At 39.3% G+C, this 21092-nt stretch overlaps 1 protein-coding gene across 13 annotated transcripts in view; it reads right to left on the reverse strand.

The window, feature by feature from the left end:
* Positions 1–21092, reverse strand: part of ELAVL2 (ELAV like RNA binding protein 2) — a 111433-nt gene that overhangs the window by 37241 nt on the left and 53100 nt on the right. For 5 of the 13 annotated variants that reach the window (XM_027708880.1, XM_027708884.1, XM_027708878.1 and 2 more), the window contains exon 2: positions 4545–4785. In XM_027708880.1, the coding sequence (XP_027564681.1) occupies positions 4545–4785 (241 nt within the window). Of the gene's footprint in view, positions 1–4544; positions 4786–8538; positions 11164–21092 lie in introns of those variants that run through there. The other 8 variants (XM_027708872.1, XM_027708871.1, XM_027708874.1 and 5 more) reach the window with 6 other exon arrangements.

The raw sequence follows: 21092 nt of genomic DNA on the forward strand, positions 1-21092 counted from the left end.
AGAATTGTACTCTGTGAGGCTGTAATGTTGGTCACAAAGAAATGCCACCACGTGACAGACAGTTGCCAGTCACAGTCCAAGCAAGAGCACAGATATTTTGGGAAAAGATGCGTAACAGGATCAGGCTTTCAATCAACATGTAAGCTTCACAGTAAGGCAGTTGGATCAAGTTTGAAAGAAATACCCACATAAGTGATCAACAACAACGTCCTGAAGTAGATTTACTCTATCTTCAGTCAGAGATGGTTGAAATTTTGGCAGCAGGAAGTGATGCAAAAAGAAGCCTTCAGGTGTGGAGTACCTGTCTCCTCACACTAATGGTACAGTCTAGTACCACAGTTTCACAACCACACAAGTCTACAGATGTGCTACACTGTTCTTGGCTAGGTCACTAAATACATCCTGCCTCATTTTCTAGGTAGAACGAGCCAGCATGCTGAACTGCAAATGAAATACACATATAAGCATTATTACTAGTTCAAACACAGTCAAAGAGAAAAGAAAACCAAACCTATTAATAAAAAAGTTCTCTTTTAGATCACACAAGTTGTGAATTTTATGAGCATATGATTATTTTGAGAACAGTACAGAAGTTCTGTTCTAAGGCAAGAAAACTAAGACACTTCCCCAAATTTAAGTCACCAGCTGCTTTCTGAAATTAGAGTCTGAATTCCAGAAGTTTCAGTTTAGCTAACAACTCCACAAACACTACCGGGCAAATGACAAAGAAGCAAATGCCTGAAAACATGGAGATTATTCCACAATGTGAAAATTATGCATTTATCTTCCACATGTACAACTGAACATGCACTAAAGGCAGTGGGAGTTAAAAAAAAACAAAAACATGTTCTTTTATAAGGATACCACATTCATCACATTTTTACCTATATTAAAGTTTCAGAAAAGTAGGCCTACAAAATGCAGTTGGTCATACTAAGGTAAATATTAAGTGGTAATTATTACTGTCTCGTATTTTGTCAAAAGCTAGTAAATCCACCTGTCTCATGCTAATGGAAAGCCTGTGCTTTCAGGTGCTTGCACAAGGGCAGTTCAGGTAACTGAATTTCAACCCACTTTACCTTCTTTCCCAACTAAATTTAGAGCCTTTTTAGCTTATTTTTTATAATTATACATGCATGCTTAACATTAGATTATGTAAAATGTTATCATTATATGATAACTGTTGTCTCTGCTGCCTTTAAATATGTAGAAGCATTAAAACTGAATTAAACAGCTATCTAGAGTGGTTGATTAGAATTCAGTTATGATGCTTTGTTGAGACCAGGGTCTCCCACCTATTGTACAACTATAATTAGTTCATTTGGGAGTTTTGTAATTTGTATTTACATACACCTACATTAGTCAAAAGCACGTAAGAGTTAACATATCTAAAATATCTAGGCACAATGACTCATTCCAAACAGTTTCTCTGGTTAGCAAGTGAAGATAAGTGACATTCATGACCCACTTATCACTTATGTTGTCAATGGGATTAAGTGAAGAGATTCTTGTTCAGCACTCTTTAAAATCTTCATTAGCATCAATGTTTCATTTACCTTCAGTAAAACAACAAAACAGCTATTTTAATTCTTAATGATAGCACTTTCAGTGTTTTTCTTTTAATAGAGAAAGTAAACTCCACCTCAGCTCCTAGTGTTGCCCCAACAGCAAGTTGTGCCCATGAGGTGCATGCTTCGAGATGACCAGCAGGAACCTTCTGCAGGTCAGCTTTCTCCCTCACCCCCTTCACAAATAAACCCTTAGCTAGAAATTAATAAGGGACACAAAACTTTATGTTGACAGTACACTACAAGGAACTATAACCATTGGTTGACACAACTAAGATGTTCTAACAAATTGTACTCCATGGAAAAAGCATTACTGAAACTACTGGAACTGCCTTTTATAAACAGGACTTCAGACTGCTCATATGAAATTAGTAAGTGAACTCCAGAGTGCCTCCTTTGCCTCAATTACATTTTCCAGACGCAGGAAGGCCTTCAAGTTCAACTCAACCCTATCCTAAAGTGTGCAGACAGCTTTAAGTAACTGGGACACTTCTACCTCTAGTGAGAGTTGCCCCTACCCATGGCAGGGGGGTTGCAATCAGATGCTCATTAAGGTACCTTCCAACCCAAAACATTCTGTGATTCTATGATAATGCAGTCTTAAATGCACTCCAGTGTTGCAGATGTAACCACAGAGTCAGTATTCAATAACAGGGTGGGAGAAAGTTTGGTTCAAATTCACAGGATGCTCTAATGAGTATTTGGTCAAGATGACAGTAAATGGCCTTGACTCCTCTAAATTTCACCACATAGCTTTGGTGATCCAGTTAACCACAGCAGGAGTAACTGACTCTCAGGACAGGACTGTGGCTGCTAACTGGGCATGGCTGCAGAGATCACAGCTCCACATGGTCCCACCGGATGCCCTTTGAGGTAACCAAGTTGATCTCTGCCCCAGTGATCAGTGGGCTGTGCTTTCTTCTTCCCTATTGTTGGCCCTGCTCACCAGTGACAGTCCCCAGAAAGTGAAACAGTCTCTGACAACAAGCTTGCAGGATGGTCACTCTACACCAAGGCCAAGACTGGACTGGCTGCTGTGTGCTGCCACCAGCAAACTCCACTCTGTCTGCACACTAGTAGGCCTGGAATGGTGGAGACAAGCCATACCAGACCTTAGTGATGCTGCCAGCATAAAAATGCGTATCAACTTCTACACGCCCCTAAATTTCTCGTCATTTAAAGGTACTCAAAAAGTATCTAGTACTCATGGCAGTTCATTTAAGGAGGAAAAAAACTTCTGCTTTAACACAGGAATCAAACCAATAAAATTCTGAAATTCATGCCAAATCTCTTTCTTCACAGAAACCTGGTTACAACCCCTGTTCTGAATTTAGAAGGAAAAAAAATTTGCTTTTCAAGAACTCTGTAGAAAACCTGAAAATGAGTAAGAACAAGACTGGAGCTAGAGAGTTTTCTCCTCAGCATCCATAAACAAAAGGTAATCTTGCTCCAGGCTACTTAAATCAGAAGTATTGCTCCCAATGCAATTATAAGGCAAGACACCACATTTCTCAATCTCACTTATAATATTAAAGCCTTTTGGAACAAGACTGATGCAGTATTTTTCCTGGCAGCTGAAAGTATGGCTCAAAGCTGAGGAGTTGCTTTCTGATAAAGTAATAAAACCAGCTCTATCTCCCATGGTTCCAACTCTGGAGTTCTCAGCTACTGAGAATGTCATTTCTGCAAATTTTTCCTGCGAATTCAGGATCCTTCTTAGGCATCACTTCATTCTATACAGAAAATATCCCACCTTAAAACAAGGTCTACAATTAAGTCTTGCTCCATTCCCAGATAAAGACTCCTTTGAAATTATGCACCAGCAATGTGCACTTCTAGCATACAAAACATCAAAACCATAATATAAGGACATGGCAATTTGGACATGGATCATTAAGACCTTGAGACTCAGTTCTTTGGGCCTGCAACAGACTCTTAATTGGGAGAAGCATGTCATTCTTAAGCAAGTTCAATAAGATATGCTAAACATGTGAACTGAGATTGGCAAGACAGAGGCAAACACTTTGAACAGCCATCCCACTAGCTGATGAAGTATCTGTTACACCCTTCCACTCCCAGAAGAAAAGGTCAGGAAGTACTTAAGTAAAGGACCTTCTGTTTAAAAGCACTGAAGTCATGACCTATAAAGAAAACAGGCTTGTTTTCTGCATCAACCAGCCCCCACCTGAAGACAGGAGGCTGTAGCATCAGCCCAGCCTAGTTTCTTTGGCTTTCCCTAAAACATTCAGTATTCTTCACACTGAAGAGCAGAGACTGGTTTGAGGCTTTGTCAACCCAGAAGGACTAAAAAGCAGTGATTTCAGTATCCCAGACTACCATGCTGAAGCAGGATATTTTACAGATTTACCCATTCCACTACCTAACATCTTAAGAACAAATCATCTGCTATAGTAAGAAGCACTGGTCATACAGAGCCGAAGGGGAGGCAAAGCCACCTTCATCCAGCAGCACAGAAGTCAGAGACAATTCAATTAGAAGGAAGTCAAAGAGCATATATTGATTAAACTATCAATTCTAAAGAAATTGTTGAAGTGCTGCAATATAAAATCAGCTTTACCTACCAAGTAAGGTAATCTGCCCTTTCTCCAAGGTACAAGTTTCATTACCTGCATCCCTGAAAGAGGAAGCTTTGCATCAACTAGGGCTAAAATCTAACTCCAATGAAGTTCAATTAAAACTCAAGGAAACCTTGGATAAAAATCTGCTTTTCCACATCTGAGTCATCTTTCCAAAGGCTCTAAAGCTCAGCTTCAAATGTCTTGTTAGCATTTATAGCACTCATACAAACCTGGATGAAATGCAAATACATCCTCTTAATTTTGGTGTATATGATTAAAAAATTAATCTTAAGTCCTTCTGACTTTATTCCATGACTTGAGAGAATTGTAAAACACTATTTGACAGTTCACTGCCTAGAAAAATGAAAAGATGCTGAAAACTCCAAAACCAACATACCTGTTATTTTGTCCCTGACAAGCTTGCAGGATTCTATCTCCCCAATGCTGCCAAACAGGCTCTTCAGTTCCTCTTGTGTCATGTTTTGTGGAAGGTAGTTGACTATTAAATTGGTCTTGCTGTCTTCTGTGTTCCCAGAATCAACTGGTGATGAGCAATTGTTTATGGTGGTTGAACCATGGGCTGTGTTATTACAAGTTGGTCCGTTAGACAGCTGTGTTTCCATGGCAGCAATTACCTGCTGAAAAACACAGAAAACAAGAAGCATCAAACCTCCTACTTTACTATCTAGTAGGAGAGTCTAGACAGCAATACAAGACCTATGACTATGCAGAAACGGTACTGCCAAGGTCATATAATGCCTATACACGCAAAAAAACCCTCCCCACCAATACAGAAGGATGTTATCTGTTAGTCAAGGTAATACTTTAAAAACTTGCAGGCAAAGGAAGTGTATCTTCTAGAAGCTCACTCAATGACATCAACACTCAAAGCTTAAGTTTCCATCCTCTGCCACTCCCTGTATTTAGGGGCATTATAGCCTTTCTATCATAGAAGTTACCAAGCAGAATTGGCCTGTTGCAAGGGTAATCATTTCTATAAACTTACAACTGGTTACTGAAACAACATGAAATGCAACTTTTAAGGTGGTAGTATCTGACTATTTTCAGAAAGGTGGGGATTAACTGTATCCTGAGTATAAGCCTCATAAGCAATAACAGAAATCAAGATTAGTACTTTAAAGAGATACTTAGAGGACACATAAATGTGCTGGAATGAAAAACATACTCTTCCTCGTCAACATCTATGTCAAACTTGTGTCACCACAGGTTGGAATTAGGTTTCTAAATGCTTTTATTTGACTAAACTGACAATTCCTGGTTCTCAGTTCTTCCCTCCCTTGAACTCTGAAAACATGCAAATTTGAATCTTTAACTTTTAGACGCCAGAATAAGGGAGTGATCACCACTCCAAGAAATGCTCTATGCCTTGGAAGAACGCAGAACATATCTTCCGAGAGGGAGAAGGAGAAAGGAACTGGAGACAGCCAGCACAGCTTCACCAAGCACAAGTCCTGCCTGACCAACCAAGAGGCCTTTTATGAGGTAGTCACTGCATCAGTGAACAAGGGAAGGGCTACAGATGTCATTCATCTATATGGACTTTTGTAAAGCCTTTGACACAGGCTTTGCACCCCACAACATCCTGATATCTAAAGTGGAGATAACTGATGGGTGGACTGTTAGTTGGAGAAGAAAGTGGTTGGATACTTGCATCCAGAGGATACTAGTAAATGGCTCGGTCTCGATGGACATCAGTGACAAGTGGTGTCCTTCAGGGTTCCATACCAGAACCAGTCTCATTCAATGTCTTCACCAATAACACAGACAAAGGGATCAAGGGCACCCTCATCAAGCTTGCAGATGACATCAAGCTAAGTGGTGCAGCTGCCACACTTGAAGGATGGGATGCCATCCAGAAGGACCTGGTCAAGCTGGAAAACAGGGCCCATGGTAATATCAGGTTCAGCAAGGCCAAGTGCAAGGTGCTGCACTGGGGTCAGGGCAACTCTGAGTATCAATACAGGCTGGGGGATAAACAGATCAAAAGCAGCCCTGCCAAGAAGGACTTGGGGGTGCTGGTGGATAAGGCTGGATATGATCCAACAATGCGCACTTGCAGCTCAGGAAGTGTGTTCTTGGCTCCACCAAAAGAATCACGGTCAGCAGGTCAAGTGAGGGGATTCTGCTCTTCTACTTCACTCTGCTGAGACCCCACTTTGAGTGCTGAATGTAGCTCTGGGGTCCTCAGTCAACACCACAGGAAGGACATCAACCTGTTGGAGCAAGTCCAGAGGAGGCCACCAAGGTGATCAGAGGGATGGAGCACCTCTCCTACAAGTAAAGGTTCAGAGAATGGGGGCTGTTCAGCCTGGAGAAGAGAAGGCTTCCGGGTGACCTTACTGTGGCCTTCCAGTACCTAAAGGGAGTCTGCAAGAAACATGGAGAGGGACTTTTACAAGGTCCTGTAGTGACAGGACAAGGGGAAATGGCTTCAAACTGTAACAAAATAGGTTTAGAGTAGATAGTAGGAAGAAATTCTTTGCTGTGACAGTGGTGAGGCACTGGCACAGGCTGCCCAGAAAGGCTGTGGATGCCCCGTCCCTGGAAATGTTTACAGTCAGGGTGGATGGGGCTTTGACCAACCTGGTCTAGTGGAAGGTGTCTCTGCTCGTGGCAAAGTGCATTAGAGCTAGATGATCTTTAGAGTACCTTTCAACTCAAACCATTCTATGATTCTGTGTCTCACTCTAAAGTAACTGACTGTATGATTGCAAGATGCAGCAGAAGTAATTTGGAGGACTGTACTTGTACACAAGTATTTGTCACAAGCTGCCACATATACAAAAGGCTCTCTGACATCTCAGTCCACAACTGAATGGTAACAGTTGGTAAATACAGTGGATTTTTAAAGGCAGCCTAATATCCAAGATTTGGGTAGCCTACCCTCTTTGAGACCAACTATTCAAGGACAACATTCAAGAGAAAATTACATAAGTTAATTCTCCAGTGACACACATTTCAATACAGAAGTAAGACTTAGCAAAAACTTTACTAAAGAAATCCATCAATCACTGAAATCCAACCTCATAATTAAGTGGAGGGAGGAGTTCTCACACAAAAGCCTCCTGTAAAATCACAGTGTAGCATCAGGACCTCTGAAGGTTCTGCACTAACAGTCGGGTTTAAAGCACAATACGCAGTCAATGCATACCCAAAGAGCTGATTAGGTCAACTATGCTCAGGGAGTGCATAACTGAACTTCCTAAAAATATGAGAGGGGGTAAAAGTTGAGTTTCTAAAAGTACATTTCAGACATTACTGGGAACACATTTCTATGTTCTGCATACAGAAGTATTTTACAAGAGGCTACTTCAGCACAATGCAAAAAAGGGATGCATCTGCTAAGAACATTTATTACAAAAGCATGATTTAGTTTTCCTGAAGAGCTGCAACTGGAATGACATTTTCTTCTCTTGTGACAAACTCCAAGGGATAACCTGCTCCTGGCACTGATGAAGCAAGTCCACTGGAAAGATGATGAAGTAGATGATCACAATGAAGATAAACTACTTTTCAAAAGACTAACATATCTGGTAGAGGTAGTAGTCACAAATCCTGTGCTGCAACTGAGGCTCTCCAGGATTGCTATTTTCCCCTTTTTGTCCTTTACTCTCAAATTTGAAGTGTTTGCTGATCAAAATTAGCAGGATTTAGCAAGGACAACAAGCAATTCTCACTTAATTGCACATTTATTTTCATGTTCAGGTGGCAAGAACAGGATCGTAAGCCAGCATTCAAGTGAACAGCTGCAGTAGCCTGTGTGTGCTGAAAATTACAGCATTTCTCAGCTATAGAACCATCTGCTCTGAATAAAGTGATACTAATATGTTTTACAAATAACGCATAACCCATTGATAGGTTGAATAGAACTGTTCATAAAAGACAAAGCACAAAGCACTAAATATTTTTCACTCAGAAAAATAGTTTGAGATAAATTTACAGTTTTCGAACAATTTCTTAGAATAAGACTGGTAAATATACTTTTAAGATAGTAATCATAAACACAAAGTATACAGGTTTTCAAAGTTACTGCAACTTAGTATTCAGACCATACCAAAACCATTTTAGTACAATACTCCTCTTCAATTACCCACCGAGTATTTTGAATTAGTACTAAAATCTAATTGACATTAGAAGGCAGGCAAGCCACTGCAGTGTAATTTCTACACAAGATCACCATATTATAGAAAAAGTTGTCTTGGTATGTCAGTGTGCTCTAGGCTATCACAGAATAAGAACACAACCTACAGCCTATAATGGAACATATAAGTTAGCATTCCAAATGGAAGATTAAAAGACTTTGGTATGGCCTCAGCACTATTAACATGTAAAAGAAGTAGCCTACGGAATTTAAGAAAAGTCCCACAGACCCCAGTCCAAGGCTCTGCTGCCCACGAACCACTTCTAAGCAGAGAAGCCACATCACACAGTCTGACTGCCATGTTAGTTTGGAGTTGCCGTCTGCAATATGGACACAAAAAGTACCGTATGTTAGATTAGCAAGATAATGCAACAAATCAGTTTGTACAAATTTACAGTAATTGCATTTATATTCCCAGCACGTCCATGCAGTGTGGCTTAATTGGATTTGAGGCAATTCCAATCTAATCTTTCCAAATTCAGTTCTAAAATTATTTTTCTTACATGAAATAAGATGCTTATTTTTAAGAAGATTTAAAAGATAATGCAGTCTGGTTACCCCTGCGTCTACCCTGGAAACTACCTCCAGAACCACACCATGCCTAAAAGAAACTATATCACAAAGGAAATTTTAAATCTTCAAGACTGAAGAGTAAAGAAAAAAAACACAGTGAGTTGATTTTCCATCAGCACATAAGATGACCATGCACCACTGAAAGACAGCTCCCCTTACATGCAAGTCTTTCCCAGCCCACAGAAAAAAAACTACACCAAACTACTTTGTTAGAATCCAGCCTATTCTTAAAATTCCAGGTTTTAAAAATTAAGTAAATTAGAATCTTGCACAGATGATATTCACTATGTTTCCTTGCAATAGCTGTTTAAAAGTACCACTGGACATACAACTGGCAGTAGAGTCAAGGATTTCTCAAGTGAAATAACTGGAGCAAAATATGCAAGTGTTTTTGGTAATGGTATTTTTGTCCCCAAGAACATTCTTTGTTTTAACTAAAAGACTGCTGCAAATCCAGCTGGATTTACATTGAACAGTGCTAGGAGGATACCACAAAAGCTAATTGGCCATTTGCAGATGATTACAAGTAGTCTAGACATGAAATATAACCACAATAGGAACAGGAACAAATAGGAAGACTCCTGATTCTTGCCACCGTTTGAGACTATCTTGTCTTTGAGTAGCAGATAAGGCAAGTCTAAACTTGATTAAAAAAGACTTAGGTTTCAGAAGGCTGGAGCGTCCAGGGTTTATATAAAGATACACTTCAAAACTTTTTCTGTTTCTGCTTTATAATGGTGGAAATTACTTTTCATTTCAGTTTGCTACTAAATCCATATGGTGAGCTGACTTCATATCTGGTCTTTATTTCTAACTTAGGTTAATAAAGACCTTCAATCATCTCTATGCAAAATACTGACTCTCTGGTATCAACTGCAAGCTTGCATGCCATTCTCTCTGGTGTCAACCCAAAACCAAGAGTAACAACTGCACTGCTGAAGCACCCTTGTTTACAGCCAAGTACTTTTGATGAACTGCTTATTACATGAAGAAAATCTAAGAGTCTCAACCAACTTCTTTAAAGTCCAGACAAGCTTTATTAAGGAGAGTGCATTAAAGTAGCACTTTCCAAAATTCTCTGTCCTACAGGGACAGTACTGATATGTGTAAAATGATTTTTTGGATCTCTGTGGCTCTCAAAGCAGTGTAATCCCATAGATTATTTGCTTCCAGTGAACCACAGGCTATCTAGATGGAAAACTTCAATAGGACAGCTAACTTGTATGTACAGCCTTCTGTGTACTCACTGCAGACTTCACTATTCTCTCGAGCACTGCAGCACTTCTCAAAAAAAAGAAAAGAGGACCTCTCATTTGAGGTAATTCCAGTTTGTGTAACACATCTATCTTTACTGAAGAATTCTATAAGGTAGTTGCATCAATGTGTAAGTCAATTCTCTAACTACCACACCACTATGTCTCCAAACCATATTTTGCTCTAGCAATTCTTTGACCATTTTTATTATTTTCAAAGCTGCAGACTGCTCTTTTACATCTAGCAGTTTTCAGTCTAAACAGTGTACTAAAACAGCACATCACCACAGAATCTGAGCTGTGAGTAATCTTCAACTTAAGTTTTAAAACACTGAACTACTGAAGAAACTTTAGTACCATTAAAAAACCTAATTCGGTTTTTGACTATTAGCCTCAGAGACAGTATTACACTTCAGGTTATTAAACCAGCTCAGCAGTTACTCCATTCAAAACCTATGAAACCATTAAGTTCAGTAAACAGGGTTCTATGCCTACTGAGGAAATGTAACTTGTCTTAAAATGCATTCAGATTAAGAGAAGAACAACAAAGTTAAGTTGACCAAATAAATCTGCTCTTTCTTTACAATAACGAAAGGAAACAGAGCTAGAGACAAAGTTGTTCAGTTCAGCAAACCGCATGGTTCCTTTTGTTGACATGCAATGCATGGGAGCCATCTATTTCTCAAACTTACTTTTAGTTCACCAGGCCCACTTAAGATTTTAAACCCAAACACTCTTAAACACTATTTATAGCATTAACTGAATCCCAGTTTCTAATTAGCTGCAGTCATGAGTAAGGTAAAAAAAACGCAAGTAGGCTTTTTTGTTTTTCAAGAGCAAAGACATCAGGAGTTCAAAAGCCATATGAATTATGCAATTAGTTCTGGTTGCCATAGAACAGTTCTAATTGTAACAGTAGATTTTTATATGAGAGCTTTAGAAAACAAAGCAGAGGTAGCAAGATGAAGATGGGGAAAAAACAGTAGTCACAGTGGGCTATTAGGTTTCCCTGCGACACATGTATTTTGTTGTGTAACATACTGAATTGTTCATGCTTAGCTGAAAACGCAGGTTGAGGCTGCATCCTGTGACAGAACCAAGGACTTCTGGCCAAAATCGTCCTACCACAGGTTTGATTCACACCTGTGCATCCCTGCCACTGAGGGGGCAAAAAGCAATTTCACATAGGTTTCATATACAGAATTTATTTCTATTTCTATTATAGATACCACACACACACAAAAAAAAATCACTGCACAGATGCCTGCCCTCATTAAGCTGTATACTTCTGTGAGAGGCTGAAATGTTAATGTTTAATGATTCAAAATAATGGGCCATTTGCAAAAGCAAGAGGGTGCTTCACTGGGTCCAGGTTTGCACCCTTTGGCCGAGGGGGATGAGGAGGGTGCGGTGTGCGGTGGCAAAACCTCTGATCTGCATAAGACACAGAGGGTGAGCACCCAGCACCAAAGACTATAAGCTGGGTGAAGGGAGAAAGCCAACAGGAAGCAGACCCAGTGGAGGTGGGATAGTGCTTTTAACCATGCCAACCAATGCCCTTACACAACTGGCTCGGGCATAAAATTCCCTCCCCACCTCCCACCCCAAACACCTTAAAAAAAAAAAACAAAACAAAACTTCATTATTTGATGATTCATGAAATGCATGAAAGCACAGCATTAATTCATGCATACTCAAAAAAGCAAAAATTGTTTTTTTGCTTGCTCAAAAAAACAAGGGATAACAGCAGCTGTTCAATTTAGCATATGCAAAAGCCATTACACAGGTTACCAGAATAGCCCACACTTCTTTATGGTTAAAGGCACATATAGGCCAGAGGGCATCAATTCAGTCCAGAACCTTGCCTGTCAGAACAAAACACTGTTCATTCTTTCAGTTTCCCTGCAGGAAAGATAGCTGTCAAGGGAAGCTTGATGGTTACTCTACTATCCACACATTAACAGCACAACTTGGTGAGTCTGCACAAACAGGCTTAAACAATGCTTACTACTTCATCTGTATTTTCACTTTTTCTTTAATAGTATAAACCAGCATTTCTCCATTCTCAGCCCTCCCCACTTGCTTGTCCATTCATTTGTTGTTCCCTTCATTGCACTATGTAAAAATCTGCAGCACAAACTAGATCAGGGTATTGCTTGAGGAGAAAACTCATGCAGCTCAAGAGAACCAACCAAAAGAGTACCTCTTGATTTATGCAAAGTTATATGGAAGAACTCTGATAAAATACACATCAAAGACCAAAAAGCCTCACAGAAAACTCAGAATTCCTCTAATAATAAGGTGGTCTCAAAATTTTCAATTAACTTAAAGTTACTGGTGTAAACACAGGCAACTAAGACCAGAAAGCAGGAGTTCTACACAACAGTAAAAAGCAATTATATATGCTCTCAAAAGTAGGAGGTTAGAAGGGGAAACTTTTCACACTGATTCTTGAATGAGTCACTAAACACGTAAGACCACCTTGGCCTCAAAGTCACAGTCAGTTAAGAATGAAGATGGATATGAAAAAAATCATACAGGATGTAGGGAAAAAGGATTGCAATTCAGCCCTGTGATTTGTGCTGCAGAAGTTATTCTGAAGAAATTCTAAGCAATGACAAAGAGGTAGAAAGGCAGATTTGTGCATTCCAGGCAACATGGAAGACAAGTGGACAACTGCAGACAGCTGAGCAAGAAATAGCCATTAGTATAGGCATGAAGCACATTAAAAGGACAGAAAGAAAAAAGATATATAAGGAACACTGAAAACATATACACAGATTAAAAGTTTCCACTCTGTATGAAATGCTTTTGGAAACTCTTAACATTCCTGCAAAATACTTAAGAGTATTCTAATACTGCTCTAAACAATGCCCTACTGAAACTACTATTAGGAACAAAGCCAACAAATATTTGCAAGCAGTTCTAAAAAAATAATGCATGTACAACAAGGCAAGGACATCAATTGACAATGGAATAGTCTTGAGACCACACAGGAACTCTTCTGACTGCAATTACTGATTATTGCATCAGCTGGGGTAAAGGGATAGAAACATACAGGGTAATTTAAGGTATCTTAGAAACCATACTAGAAAGAACTCTAAGTCTTCTGTAAAGAAAAGAAACACCCCATTAAGTGATAAGTTCAAGTGAGACTCCAATGAAGTGTAACCATTTTTATGTTCCTAGTTATTCTGGTCGATTTAGACAAACAACCACTTCTACCAAGATAACTTATTCCCTGAGCAAGATAGCATCAACATGCACTATTAATTAGCATGAAGTTATACTCTCTCTTCATTGCCCTCTTTCATATAAAAAAGTTCAAAGCCAGCTGAAGGAAAATGATTACTTTTGTTATATTTGAAATTTAATTAAATCAGGCCTGTTTGAACACAACCAATATTGATGTTCAGCAAGAGTTCCACCAAAACTATCACTAGATCACACAAACAGCTGTTCAGGCCTTAAATGAGCAATCCGTGAACAACTCTAGACTTAATCAATACTCTAAATAAAGCTGTTTTTTAAGAGAAAAGACTTTTCAGCTGTACCCTACCAGTCACAAACTCTTGCAAACTACATTTTTTGCTCTTATTTGCTATCCCAGCCTCCTTTGATAGCTCTAAGTCTTTTAGCCAAGTGCTCTCCAAGGAAATGCAACTCTGTCAAAATGCATACACACTCTTAAGAGGTAACAACAGCATCTTATTGCAGACATTTCCCTTCAGCCTTATACACCTGCAGATATCTTGAGCCTACTAACAGATGAAAATAGGTTCAATGAGGCAAAAGCAGACAACTTGATGACTCTTCAAATACAGCATCCTGATAGGTTGAAGGGTTTCAAACTCAACATCTGCTTGAACTGGCTAGGATGTCTACTTCAATTTTTCAGCATTTACCTCTATTCCAATTGGGCTGTGTAAAACTTTTCCCCCTTTCACAGTGCAACTACATCCTTCTGCCCCAATGGCATTTTCAAAATCTGACCTTTTACCAACAGATAGGAAAAAGGAAACCAGGTTTGTCTGACTGAAGAGATACACAAATTTAAAAACAAAAAAGTTAGAAAAACAGGCTCTTCCTTATCAAGGGGAAGAAGAGATCTTCATTAAGACAAGAGCTCAACTAGCAACACGGGGCAAGAGGTACTGGGGTTTGTCACGTATTCAGCATTACAGGAGATATGACAGCAAACAAGCTACCTCAATGGCCTTCAATATGATGTCCGAAATTGCTTCCATGGCTTAGGATCACATCTTGCAGAGGTTAAACACTATTTAAATACTGAATACTTGCTTTCACTCTTCAGTGAAGGGCCTCAAAGTAGCATGTAAGGCAAAAACCAGGAATTTGTGGCAACAACTGACTTGAGCTGCCTTTTTTTTTTTCCACAGGTGGGCATGAAGGGTTGGAAGAACAGAAAGAACACTGTTCAAAGCAAAATGCTTCCAGTCTGTATATTTTGCCCTCTTCAGTCAAGAAAAGCTCAGACTTCACTTACAGTTACAAGGCTTCCATTTTAATCACTTCTTTAAAAAAGATTTAAGATCAACCATAAAGAGTGAAGATATCTACAAACCATTCTTGTTAACAACTCATAGTGAACTAATACAAAAAAATATGGCCAAGGCCAATTTACTCTGTAAATCTATTACAAATAAAGACTATTCAGTCTCCAAGAAGCATTCTTAATGGTCTCACGTTAATAATCACATCTTTTAGAAAAACCAACAAGCTTAAGGGCAGTCATGACTTCTTCCCTTCCTGCCTCATCTGGAGTAGAAGTCATTGTGGTTCCATGAAAACACCACAAAGGCTTCCCACAGCAGACAAAGAAAACTTCTATTTCTTTATCCTGATATACCATGAGTAATGAATAATGCAACACAGATATGACAGATCCATATGCTGTGCTGACTTATGTGCAGAAATCTTTATTTCTATAATCCAACTGAAAATTTAGAGCAATGAATACTTTAAAGTTTTCCTACTTCAAAATAATTTCGCTCTTGCTTTTAGTCAGCACTAAGATCTTGTCCAAGTCTTAAGGTTTCTGACCTCTGGGGATGGGAATCTTTGCACAAATATGAATTCAAGGACAGAGGAACACAGCAGCCAAGATGCCAGAACCCTTTGTTAAAACTTTCAGGAATTTAATACATCATCATTAATACTGCTAGTCAGTTTCCTATCACTCTGTCCATAAATATGAAGTTTCTGGGACCATTTGGCTTCCATATGTTCTACCTCTTCTATTTTTTTCTTAATGGAAGGTTTGTCTCCCGCTTCTTTTTTCAACTGACTTAATATACCCTTGTTTCTTACATAGGCTAATCCACATGTTTTACTTTGACTCTCATGCTTTATTATTTCATGTATTATCCTATGCTACGTATTATACCCAAACCTATTAAAACTTCAACTTCTACACAACAGACATTTCTATGCCTTAACATTGTATATATGTATTACTGAAATCTAAATTTTTTAACAATAAATTCTAGATGAGGCAGTTTTCTTTCAAATTGGTTTTGAGAAGCTGATTTCATTGTGTTACGAGATTTATCATTGCATCAAAAAACTGAAGTAATACCCCAGTTCACAGTAAAATTAATTATATGCCTAATTCAATAGCTAGAGAAAGAGAAGTCACAAAAGTACATCACTGTAGCAGAGCTCCCAAATACTGAGTCATATGTTTGTCAATTTATTTTATTCTCCTGAGTACATCTTCAAGCTTTAATATCAAAGGAAAATCAAGTGAATTGTTTGCAAAAAAGTTGGTGAGAAGTTTCGAGATAGCATGAAAGCAAAAACAAAGTCACACCAACAGCACACAGCTCTGAATGAACTTACACTTTTCTGCTCTCTATCAATGCATATGAAGCTCTTCAAAATCACCAATACCCCAAAAATCTCCCTGTAATACCTGGTAGAGGACAAAAAGAGAGCTTGGAAAAACCAACCACACACAGAAGTACAAAAATTACTTTGAGAACATTAACAGGTGAAAGATATGATGCTGATGCTACTTGATTTATGATATCCTTTCTTTCTATATGGTTGAAATTTTTTTGTGTATTTTTATTACCATTTCACTACAGAACTGCACCAAATCTGAAGCATGGCAAAAGGGCATCTCCTTTGACACAGCACAAAAGTTTGAGATCAGAAAGTTAAGTCTTTGTTTATCTCTGGTACCCTTTGTAGCAGATCTGTCAAATCACATGATTTGCCATGGCACCCAAAGTTGACCTCTCAAGTGTTCAGGAATACTTCAAAAATAAACAGACAGAGGAACATTACAGCATAAAAACTAACCGAGAGAGGACCCCAAGTCTAGATGTTTTTACCTTGTTTCACAATGAATTACTTCCAACAAATCAGCAAGTTTCACCCTTGCTCAGATATGGGCTCTCACTGTCCTATGTCACATATTCCCATTAAAGGAAGGGCCAAAACAGTTAAAGAGGTAGAAGGTACACTATTTGCATTGTTTGCTTTTGTTTGTATGAGTTGAACTTTCATAGGTTCCATTGCTAAAAAAGTGCCATCCTTATTACACTGGAACACATTCTTCTAATTATAATAGAAGCAGATCAGTTTGAAAAAGTATGTTTCCCTCGGTGTCAGCCCAGTCTAGCTCTAAAAGAAGGCCTATCAGGAAGAAAAGTATTTAGTTCCCACTATTCAGATGGATAGGCTTTTAATTTAAACTTTTCTGCCCACATTTTAAATGTAGGTATTTAAAAGAACAGTGTAACTAAGAACATAAGGACATCAGCATAAGAATCACCCACTTCTGGAAATGAACTCATAGTCAGGATGGGCAAAATTTGAAAGGAGAAGTGCTATATTGTCTCACAGCCATAAAGCCAGGATTTTTCTTTTTTGCACTCTAAGTAACTACTTTCCACCCACTTTCTAAAACAAAGACCAGCACCTATTAAAGGCTTGGAGCCCTGATACCAGTGACCCATCTCTGCCTCAAAGATCAAAACTGTATTTCATTGTCCCATTATACAGATACAACATTAAAGAACACAGGGTTGTTAGGTTATTTTTAAACCAACAAGTCAAACAGGATTTTCATCTACTTATTTCAGTCTGCAGATATTTTATACCATTCTACACTAAATGTACCTTTCAGTCAATGCTTGACTTTTAACCTTCAAAAGTTTATTCCTTGCTTTGATTTTGGGCAAAGTACTAGAAAAATATGTTCAAGTATACTTCCTCAGAGCACAAGTAAGGACAAAGGAATTTAAGCTTTTCTTACTGCATAAGTACTATACAAAATGCACTGTCAAAAGTTACACGCAAGTCAGTTCTGAAAGACACTGCCACTACCCATAAGTTCATTGACCCTGTAGTTTCACAGCTCTTCTACTCTAGGAAGACAGAGCACATCAGGGCAAGTTGCCTAGCAGTAGCTGCATCTGCAGCAAAATTTGTCATTTCCACCCAGAGAAGCTAGCAGTCCACGGCTTGGACTGCTGGGGTAAAAACTGGCTGGATGGTGGTGTACAGTGCCATATCCCACTGACAGCCCATCAGCACTGGGGCTTCCGCAGGGCCCAGAACTGGTGCCAGTCGTGTTTAGTACCTTTATTGATGATCTCAATGAGAGGATCAAGTGCAGCCCCCAGTTAAGTTCTCAGACAACACTAACTTGGGTGAGAATGTTGATCTGCTGGAGGGTAGGAAGGCATTGCAAACAGATTTGGACAGGTTGGATTGATGGGCTGAGGCCAATGGCATGAGGTTCAACAGGGCCAAGTGTCGGGTCCTGCCCCTGGGCCACAACAACCCCTTGCAGCGCTACAGGTTGGGGGAAGAGTGGCTGGAGAGCTTCCCAGCAGAAAGTGGCCGGGGGATGCAGGTGAACAGCAGCTAAAGGTGAGCCAGCAGTGTGCCCAGGTGGCCAAAACAGCCAGTGGCATCCTGGCTTGGATCAGAAACGGTGTGTCCAGCAGGACCAGGGAAGTGCTTGTCCCCCTGTACTCGGGGCTGGTGAAGCCCCATCTCGAGTACTGTGTCCAGTTCTGGGCCCCTTACTGAAAGAAGGACACTGAAGTGCTGGAGTGTGTCCAGAGAAGGGCAACAGAACTAGTGAAGGGTCTAGAGACTAATTCTATGAGGATCAGCTGAGGGATCTGGCATTGTTTAGCTTGGAGAAAAGGTGGCTCAGAGGTGACCTTATCACTCTCTACAACTCCCTGAAAGGAGGATTGTAGCCAGGAAGGGGTTGGCCTCTTCTTCCAGGTAACTAATGACAGGACAAGTGGAAATGGCCTTAAGCTGGGCCAGGGAGGTGGTTCAGGTTAGAAATGAAGAGGAATTTCTTCACTGAAAAGCACTGTTATACATTGAAACAGGCTGCTCAAGAAGGTGAAATCACCATCCCTGGAAGTGTTCAAGAAATCACTGGATGTGGCACTTTGTGCTATGGTTTAGTTCACATGGCTGTCTGGTCCAAGTTTGGACTTGCTGATCTTAGAGGTCTTTTCCAACCTTAATGACTCTATGAATTTATAGAAAAAATATTAAAAGAACACTAGTTTAAATCTTGTGACTGCAGAAGTTCATTTACCCACATCAAAGCTCTAGAGTCTTATGTTGAGAAAACTTTTAAGAAGTCAATGTACAGAAAGGCTGAAAAAGTTAAAGTCAAAGGTAAAGTCACAAACCTACAAGTCACTATATCTAATGTCCATGACATTGGGAGGGACAGGGACAAAGAGGATGAAATCAGGAAATGTCAGCATTCTGACACTGAGGACCTGCCATCAAGCATAATTTGACTGATTATGAAAAGGAATTGTAATACAGTAATTTTTCCCTTTGCAAAAAGTAGACTATTAGTAACTTATCTTCCAAACTCACCACAATCTCCCAGCAGAAAAATACCAGAGATTACATATACTAATTATAACCAACTACAAGTTTGACTTTGCTTTCTTTACTGCGCATCTTGAAAAGACTCACAACTACACTGTACAAATTATTTGGTTTGCATACAACAGCTTACTGGAAAATGGACTCAACATAAGCAAGTATTAACTATTCTCTTACTTCTCAGCAGTTTCTGAACTCCCTACAGAAGGAAGAAAAACTACTGAAGTAGGGTCTGGCAGGCACATCTCTGAATAACACCCAATGGACCTACAAAGGCTCAGTAGGTTGCTAGAAGGTTAAACAATTGTAACAGAAAGGCCTGAAACAAACAAGCCAGGTGTTAGTCTTAATTTGCTGCATTTTTCACTGGTGTTACACCAATTTGTTTTTAACTGAGATCTAAAACACCCAGTAGAGAAACGATCCAAGACAGAATGGTGCCATAACCATCCCTATTAAATTCAGAGAAAATAACTCCCTTTCCTCCTAGATCTGTGGACAATGACAGCAGCTCTGATTTAAAGCCATATGACAACTTCACTTAGATAAGAAATAGCTAAAAATGTTTAGGCACAGAAAGTGCTTAAACACAGAAAGGTTCTCAACTAGCAGAGGCTGTCCTCACAATAAAGACATCCCATATGGCAACTATTTTTAGACCGTTAAGTATCAGAGGTTAGAGAAATCACATGGATGTCTCCAAACTACCAGTTTCTCAGCTGATTTTTATCCTTTGCATAAAGAAAAGGCAAGTTGAGATAATTTTTAGAACTAACATAGCTCAAACTCAGAAACTCTATCCTCTTTAAAGTGTGTTTAGCTTCCATAACTACCCATTCTTTGTAGTAAGGACCCAAAAAGAAAGTAAGCCTGTAACTTTTGACAAAAATACCTACAGCATTAAAAGCAGATTAGCTGAGTTTACTTAACCTGGTTCTAATTCACTGCAGCTGCATCTAATGAACCAAAAAGAAAGGCCTATTACTATAATAGAAGCACTAGAGCTCTGTGGCTGAACACCCTCCAAGTTTCCAACATCCTTCAGATGGCTGTACTCAGCATCCGCTACTGAATGATCTCTGTACTGTAGCTAAGCATGCAAAACCACCAGAGACAACTCTCCCCTCTCCCTTCCCCAAATTGTAATGTCTTGGAAATATTATCAAGAGGGTATCAGGCAGGGTACACTACCATGTATGTTCAGACAGTTGGCTGCTGGCAGAGAAGGTCTGCATTCCTTGATCCTTGAAGTGCTCACCTGCTTTAAACACTGAACAAGAGTTCATGGGTTCTTGCAAAGGTTACTTGTACACAGACTGTAATCAGCCACACTGAAGTCAGGTGAGCATCCTGAGCTGTCTCTGCAAGACTTCCAAACTCATCTTTACAACTGGTGACTATGGGTGATCTAAAAACATCAGGTCTTAATGCAACTTAGCTAAATATTGGTTAAGAACAGATCCACATATTACCTTTACACACCAAAAGTCATTTAGGGATTCCCACACAGAGCTATCTAAAAGTTTTATTTAAATTGAACAGATGTGTCCAGTGCATGCTACGTTTCAGTGACAGATTACTAAACTCAAGCTTAAGACTCTGGAATATTGTCAGTTCTCCCCATAAGGAATTTTTCAGTCCTGAGACTGAGTTTATTATTAACAATTGGAAGTCATCAACTGGCCTTTAATATACTAATAAGTTTTTATGAAAGTGATTGTTTAAGCCCAGGGTTACATCAGGAACTTCATCCATATCCTCCTCCAAAATTTTATGTGCATTTTTATAGCCTTAACAGAACGCCTGGTCTCCACAGTGTCTCCAAAGTATCTGACTGCAAGTTATCTAGTCACAAATAGAACAGTACATAAAATACATAGAACAAAAAACATAATGAGTAAACCTAAGTATTAAACATTAAGTTAAATGCATTAGCTTCACCTTCTTCCTCCTATGTCAGAAGGGGGAGAGGGAAGGGAGGTGGTACAGGAGAAGCATCAGAAGCTACTCAATGTCTTCAGCTTTGACAATGCCCAATTCATACCAGGTGCTC

The sequence above is a fragment of the Neopelma chrysocephalum genome, unplaced genomic scaffold (assembly GCF_003984885.1).
Source record: "Neopelma chrysocephalum unplaced genomic scaffold, ASM398488v2 Primary Assembly neopelma1_96577, whole genome shotgun sequence".
In the NCBI taxonomy this organism is placed as follows: domain Eukaryota; kingdom Metazoa; phylum Chordata; class Aves; order Passeriformes; family Pipridae; genus Neopelma; species Neopelma chrysocephalum.